Source organism: Azolla caroliniana, unplaced genomic scaffold (assembly GCF_043228905.1).
Source record: "Azolla caroliniana isolate FFs.n. ecotype wild unplaced genomic scaffold, voAzoCaro1.0.p SCAF_7, whole genome shotgun sequence".
Classification (NCBI taxonomy): Eukaryota; Viridiplantae; Streptophyta; class Polypodiopsida; order Salviniales; family Salviniaceae; genus Azolla; species Azolla caroliniana.
The window spans coordinates 12,558,604-12,566,780 of record NW_028230442.1 but is presented as its reverse complement, the minus strand read 5'-3'; the positions used below and the strand labels follow the sequence as shown (position 1 = coordinate 12,566,780).

General features: G+C 48.0%; 1 protein-coding gene across 1 annotated transcript; it reads right to left on the bottom strand.

The window, feature by feature from the left end:
- Nucleotides 1-2,425: 2,425 nt before the first annotated feature.
- LOC147861986 (uncharacterized) lies at nt 2,426-3,200 on the bottom strand. Its single transcript, XM_087322673.1, has one exon. The coding sequence runs from the start codon at nt 3,142-3,144 to the stop codon at nt 2,440-2,442; it is 705 nt and encodes a 234-aa protein (XP_087178799.1). The 5' UTR covers nt 3,145-3,200; the 3' UTR covers nt 2,426-2,439.
- Nucleotides 3,201-8,177: the final 4,977 nt, after the last annotated feature.

Genomic DNA, 8,177 nt, shown 5'->3' with positions numbered 1-8,177 from the left:
AGAATTTACCTGAGCGAGCACTAAAGGTGACTCCCAAGTATACATACGATCCCACTACCTCAACTGGTTTATGAGAGAGGATTAGGTGACATTGACTCCTAACTCGGGACGATGTATGAAAGATAAGGACTTTAGTTTTCGCTAAATTCACTACCAGTCCTCGTTGTGTACAAAAGTCATCCAGGGCATTAAGATGCTTTTGTAGGTCGTGTTCCGACTCTGAGAGCAAGACAATGTCGTCTGCGTAGAGTAAGAGACTAACTTGCGTCTCCCCAATAGCTACTCCCTTGCCTCCCTTACGAGCAATAAAATCAGTGATCTCATCAATGTAGATCCCAAAAAGAGTCGGTGATAGGGGGCAACCCTGTTTTACACCAATGGTGCTAGTGAAACAATCGGATAGGCCACCTGGGCATCTTACACACCCAGAGACTTGCTCATATAGGGCATAAATGGCCCAGATCATGTCATCTGGTATCTCCAAGCTCTTAAGTCTATCAAACAACCTTTCCCTAGGAACCGTGTCAAAGGCCTTGCGAAAGTCCACAAAGCAATAATATAGTTTCTTCTTACGAGCCATTGTCTGGTCAATTAAGCACCTGAGTGTGAAGATATGGTCAATAGTGGAGAAGGCTCGTCTAAAGCCAGCTTGCTCAGGTGCTCGAAGACTTAATGTTTCCATATAATCACTGAGCTCCGCTTCCATTACTGCACCATATAGTTTAGCGAGCGTATGACCTATCATAACGGTCCTATATGTATTTGGGTCCATTGAGTCCCCTCCTTTATGTATAGGGGCCACTGTGTTCATGGCCCATTGTGGTGGAAAACCCTCGGCGAGGGCGCGGTTGAAGATTAGAGCGAGAAGGGGGGCTAAGCACTCTCGAGCATATATGATGTGCTCGGCACACAATCCTGTGTGGTCCATGGATTTCCTATGTTGTAATTTTTTGATGACCTTCGTGACCCTAGAGGTCGTGAAAAGTGTCCCCATGGTAGGTCGAGGTGTGGAGGGCATTGGAATGGGTGGTTGGTTCGGGACATGGTAGAGTCTCTCAATATATGTGTGCCAAATATTGGGATCCTCGATGGGTGTTTGTGGTCTCGGTTCCCGTAGCCTCTTCCATGCGAGGGCACAATCCCTACTCATGAGCATATGGTAGAGTTCCCAATATTGAGATGCTTCCCAAGCCCGTCTTTTACGACGTGTCATCTTGCGCATCTCTTTGCGAGCATGTACTGAGGAAATAGTACCACTAAGCCGCGATACTTTAAGTTGTCTATACAACTCTCTACAATCCTCATCATACCACTTGTTCTGTGGCATAGACCCAACTCTACTATGATTGGAGTCTTTCGTGTATGGGAAGCTACTAGTTGCTGCTGAGTGGAGGATGTGTGTGAGTTCTGTAGTGAGGTGCTCTAAAGGCAAGGAAGAATCAAAAGAGGAGAGATGCGCTTGAACATGTCGAGAATAGATGTCAGCGAGCTCATGCGTGAAATGTATTATAGTGCGATGGGTTGGTTTACTAGAGTTGGTGGCGTGGGAGGCGTCACATTTTAGCTCAAAGTATAGGAAGCTATGGTCTGCGCTAATGGGGCATGGGGCCACCCGGAAGGAGCTAACCATGTGGGTAGCTTCAGGGCGTCCTATTAGGTAATCAACTGTGCTTTCCCCTCCTCCATGTGGGAAACATGTGAGCTCTTCCGAGCCCGGCCACTTGGCTAAGCCATTATATATGATCATCTGGTGTCGGCTTCCAAGTTCAAGCAGATGATGGCCAAAGCTTGTGGCGTCCGCACCTTGATCTTTTGATGTACGTGTTATGCCTAAGGCTAAAGGGTCGACATTCACCATTTCTAGGTTTCTATCCATCTGAAATATTGTGCATTGGCGGGATTGGGTTCTCGCATTGAAATCTCCTACAAGGAAGACTTCCCCTTGAGAAGAATATCGGATTATGTCATCCGATAAAGGTTCGTATGGAGAAGGCCCATGTGGCGTTCCTTCATCAACTATACTCGCCACTCCAGCCATATTATACCGAGATCCTTTCGGGGGGAAGTAACAAATGGCAATAAATATCACCTAATCTTTGCTAGTGAGTACTTTCACCCACATAAAACGGGCTTCTGGGTCTTTCTTTAGTATTTCTATCCTACTATGTATCTCTCTCCGAAATAATATCGCAACCCCTCCAGACCCTCTAGTAGTGTGTCGACGTGAGGTTTGTCTAAAGACAGATTCCCAACGAAAACCATCAACTCGTGGTAATCCTCGATTTGGACTTTGATGTGTTTCTACCAAAAAAAGTATATCAGATACCCTCAAAATCTCCTCTAGACGGCCAGGGTGTGTCCAAAGTGCACCGTTACAATTCCATAAACTCATCCTAAACTCATCCTAAGTCTATTATTTGTCACATGGGCCACACGCCGTCAATTGGCAGCGCGATCATTTATTATGACCCGTCCGTCTCGGTAGAAGGCACGATGCCCCTCTTTACGAGCTTGTATGACTCGCGGCATACAAGTTTTACGATGCTCAATTTGCATCTTGGTCAAGTCTTCATCGAGGTAGATGGGCTCCCCGCCCAATCCTCGAAGAATTGGTCTCGTTTTAAAAAAGGCGATTCTAGATTCCGAGTCCTTAAATTGAAGAACTAAAGCTCTTTTCCTAGTGGTGTCACGCCCTACCCTCCAAGTTTTAGTGATTGGTAGGGCTTCATATCCCAACATTTTACCCAAGGTTTGTGCATCTTCGTCGGGAGATGCCCCTTCCTTGAGCCCAGTAACTCGTACATTTAGGCGTCGAGCTTGACGCATTTTTTCCTCCTCGAGGGTAGTGTTTACAATATTTTCGTCCTTTAGTTCTTTTTTAATATTACGTTTTACTACATCAACCCACCCAGTTTTTGCTAGTTCCATATCACTTTTAACCTCTTCTTTAACTTTTTTTATCTCGTCCTTAATATCCTCTAGAGAAGATATTTCACCATCTTCCCTAGATGTTTCAAGGTCCTTAATTCGTTTTTGAAGGTTTACGTTATCTACCTTAAGTTTCGCTACTTCAGCAATAAGCAATTCTCTTTCTTCCTTATCTTTTTGTTTTTCAGCTTCAATTTCTTTCACCCATTTTTCCATTTTAACGAACCGGTTAAGGACATCTAAAAAATCTTCCTTACTTATAATTTCTTCGTTTGTTTCCTTATGGTTTAGTCGAGAAGTCATCTTGTAATTCAAAAGATAAAGAAAGAAAAAGACAAAAGGACAGAAAAAACTTAGCCGAGCAGAACACAGAAACTCAATTCAAAATAATACTCAATCTGTACATACACCGTGCTTAGTGAGCACCTTTTATACAAGCCCTGACAATCGGGCTGGCACAAGTACTGCCAGTATTTGACTGCTCATAAATGAGCCTCGACACTCACTCCCAAAATTATTCCTTATGAGGAATATCTCTCTAACGGCCTTTCGGTTTACGCACCGATACGGCCTCCCGTTACGCACCGGTTTGCGTACTGGGTTACATATCTGTTTTACGCACTGGTCTAGCCTAACCGATTGGTCCCAACCGATCCGGTTCTCGGCTTGCACAACCGATCCGGCCAATGTTGAGCTTGTAACGCAACAGGTTGCAATCCTGGCCACCCGATACCCAGTCGCGAGTTGATTCTGCACCGATTTCCCCGCCAAGCCTTCCAGAGGTCACCCAACCTGACCCTCACCCTTTTCCGGCTTTACCTGAAGACTCGGATCTCGATACCATGCCTTACCCTTACCCACGATATACAGACGGCCCCGACGCGGAATCACACACCCGTGCTTTCGTGTCCACATGGCAAGCCAACCACTCGACGTAGCGTTTATTGGCTGCCGAAATTGAGTCGTCCAAAATTGCGGAATTTGCTCTATCCCTCGATAGCCCGACTACTCGATGGTATTCCGGCCTCGATTTGGGGGAGGTCACAATGTTCCAGGATGTCCAAACAAAGTTTCTAGAATTATTTCACCGCGAAGTTCCGAAGCGCGAACTACTCCGATAGTTGTTTTCTATGAGCCAAGAACCTCATGAGACGGTCGCCCAGTTCACGATCCAGTTTCAGGATCTCTACCGACAACTGGCCGACGATGTCTCTGCACATCACATTCCGGATACTTTCCTTTCCACGCTACGGGAGCCTCTACGGATGACTCTCGCACTTACCAATTTCTCTAACCAGACAATCGAGCAAGTCATCGCACGCGTCCTCGCCATCGATCGAACACAGCATAGAAGGGCTTTCTCCATGAGCTCTTTGCAAAGCACCCTTCCTCAGGAGGACAATCGTTTCTGACAAGCCCTCCAATGCACAGCCTGCTCGGGCTCGGGCCTTCTCGCTGTCGAGTGCCCTCACCGGCCACACTGTCCAATCTGTTAGTCCCGATCTCACACGATCGAATAATGTGAATACAACATGCTCAACCGCACAACGACGGCTCCGGTTCGCCAGAACGAGCCTCGAAATACATACTCACGACAGAACGAACGTCAGTCATACCGACATCGGGATAACGAGCGACCACGATCCCCGGATCATCAGCGCCGCGACGACGACTACCACTACGGCGACGACCGTTACCGCCACGACAACCGTAGGAGATCGGACGACCGTCGTGACCAATACTGCAATGAACAATATAGAGCAAACGACGAGTATGACTGGTATCATGACGACCGGGATGACCGGTACGATCAGCGGTATTCACGAAACGATAGAAGAAACTCTTATAGAGGTTTGCGGAACAATCGACGGCATAACGACAATCGTCGGCGGGACCCTCTTCCCCATAACGCACCACGGGCCAACACGCCTACACAAGCGGCCGAGAATCGCTCACACCCTCTTCCACACACTAAGCATGGTGACACCAGCAACTCGACATCGGTTACCTGCTTTAAGTGTAACCAACCCGGCCACTACGCTACCCAATGCCCAACCATGGACCACGGCAAGGCCCCGGTCGTGAATATTATTATGGCCAACGTTCAACACGTCACTACACGCAGCAAAACCTAGGCCATCCAATGGAAAGTACAAGATGAAGTCCGACAAGCAGCCAAGGAATGGATTGACACCGCCAATTAAAGCAACGTGGAGCGGATGCACATAGAGATGCAAGACGTGACCCCGGAGCACCACATTCCACAGGACCATCCACCGTGGCAGAAGATGACCATCTGTGGGACACCTTACCAGTTCTAGGATCTCGTTGCCATTGCATAAGCTTTTACCGCTTATGCCACGCTTTCAGGATACCTTGGCTACGCTCACGACTAACGACAAATCGGCCGCACCCCCTATTAACCTGACAGAGCCAGGGACGGGCCCACCCATCATGGATTCCCAGAATCCAGCTGTGAAAATTATGATTAAAGGACGCGACCTTCATGGATGCATAATCGACGGTGGCTCCGGCGTGAACATCATCATTGAGGCCACATGTCACACACTCGGTCGGAACCAATGGGAACCTTGCCCCTTTTGGCTTCGGATGGCCGATACGTGATCGGCTCGCCCCATAGGGTTAATCCGCTACCTCGACTTCACGTTAGGAGGCCACATGTTCACTATCTCGGCAGTTGTGTTACGCCTCGAAGCTTTGGGCGCCTACCTAATGCTACTTGGACGACCCTGGCTGCGCACAACAAATATTAAGCAACATTGGCAGCGAAATATGATCTCTTTCCGTCGGGGGAAGACCAAGGTACGGATAATAACAGAAGAATGCCTAACCATGCCCCACAACACCACACCCTTATAAGCGGAAGGGGTACACATGCTCGATAGGTTAGCCGACGACGAGGTGGATGACTTCCTGGAAGATCATCCCACTATCATACCCCTCTTCGAAATAGATGCCATCTCGGCCTTCGGCACACCCCAGACAAGGATGTCACGGAAGATTCACTTCCCTAGGACGAGCCAGATTCCACAACTATCGTGGAATTACATCATGCTCAGGACGCATTTGAACAAGAACTCGCCATCTCCCAATGAGTCAAAGCATCAACGCTCGAATCACTCAACCTCGGCTCCGACGAGAACCTGCGTACACTACAAATCGCTAACAACTTACCAGCCGTTGAATGGTCAGCCCTCATACGCCTGCTCACGGAGTATCAGGATGTATTCGCATGGTCTTACACTGATATGAAGGGATTGGATCCCCAATATTACCAACAACAAATACACCTCCTGCCTGACACTCGGCTGGCCCAACAACGACGATATTGTATGAACCCCAACTACGCGGCTAAGGTCAAAGAGGAAATCGACAAGCTCCTCCGAGTAGGTTTTATACGACTAGTAAAAAGCGCCACATGGTTAAGCCCAATAGTCGTCGTCCTGAAGAAAAACGGGAAAATCTGTGTGTGCGTTCATTACCGCAAACTCAATGCCGTGACAATCATGGATGGGTTTCCTCTCCCATTCATGGATAGTGTCCTCAACACGGTGGCTGGTCATGAATGCTATAGTTTTCTCGATGGGTTCAGTGGCTATAACCAAATCAGAATGCACCCGGACGATCTGAAGAAAACGACGTTTGTCACGGAATGGGGTGTCTTCGTGGCTGAGGTAATGATGTTCGGATTACAAACGACACCGGCCACATTCCAACACATCATCACCGAGATTTTCAACGAGTATATCCCAACGTTCATGCAAGTTTTCCTCAATGACTTTGCCGTGTATGGCCAACGAGTGGAGCATATGACACAGTTACGCCTCTGTCTCGATCGATGTTGACAAGCTCGGTTTGAGCTTAAATCTAGCCAAATGCGTGTTCTTGGTGACAAGCGGCCACTTGCTCAGGCACATAGTCAGTCAGGAAGGTATTGCCATGGACCCGGATAAAGTGCAAGCCATTCTGAACGCTCCCACGCCCTCTACCGCGAAGGCCCTCAGCCAATTCCTGGGCCAAATTAGATGGCATAGCCGGATGTTACGACACCTGGCCGATTTCACGACTTCATTGCACGCAGCTGTGCATAGACTCCCATTTAAGTGGTCTTCAATAGAAGATGAGGCTTACCAATCCTTGAAGTTAATGCTCTCCCATGCCCCTGTTGTACAACCACCAGTTTCGTCGGAACCTTTTTCATGTCTTCGTAGACGCATCAAATATAGCCATTAGTAGCGCGCTCATGCAGCACACACCACCAAATTGGTACCGGCCAGTGTATTACGCTAGCCAGCGACTCTCGGCCGCGGAGAAGAACTACTCAACAACTGAACGCAAGGCTCTCGGTATGGTCTACATCATCAACAAATTCCGGCATTACTTGTTGGGCCAGAAATTCACATTCCACGTCGATCATTCGGTTCTCTTCTACTTGGTTAATAAACAGGCCCGCATAGGTCGCTTGGCCCGATGGATGCTCCTGCTACAAGAGTTTGATTTTCAGATCCAGCACCGGCCCGGAGTCCAACACGCCGTAGTTGACTACTTGAGCCACCTCAAGTCTGGAGAACTAGTTGAGTCCACGTACGATGATCCACCCGACGCCGCCCTTTTTAGTCTCGCAACGTGTTAACTCTTCGGGCCGGACAATGGCCTAACACAGGGTGTCTACGGGAGACACTTCACCAAAGGGTGTTACGGCCACCGGATTAGACTTCAACACTTAATCCTACTTGGTTAAGTTACTTATTATGATCGTCTTTCATAACACACGCGTAAGATATAACAATTAAGACAGAACGGCAATTAACACAGAGAGATAACAACGCTTAAGCTTTCATTAATTAACCGCTAACTATTACATTGTATCCGGGCCTTTAAATAGGTTTCCGGTCTGTATTACAAAACGGTGCCATCTGCACCTGTTCGGAATCGGTCCGGATCCGGAACGGCATACCGTTTCCGGTCCGTCCGTCCACACTCATAGCTTAATTACAACCACATTCCTACTACTTAATTAACTCTCCGTTTCCCACTCTGGACTCCTTTGCCGGCCGGTAACACATGGCACGCCCGTGGGACAGTACCTTGTACGTCGAATCCACAACCGACCCTTGCTATTCTTCGTCCAAAATGTCCAAAATGCTTTGTTCGAGAGGCTCCAATGGTTCATCTGGAAGTGGTTGTTGTTGTTGTTGTTGTTGTTGCTCTGTTGCTGTCTGTTGCGG

Coding starts and splice junctions, on each gene's coding strand:
- LOC147861986 (XM_087322673.1), bottom strand. CDS start 3,144: ATGGAAAAATGGGTGAAAGAAATTGAAGCTGAAAAACAAAAAGATAAG.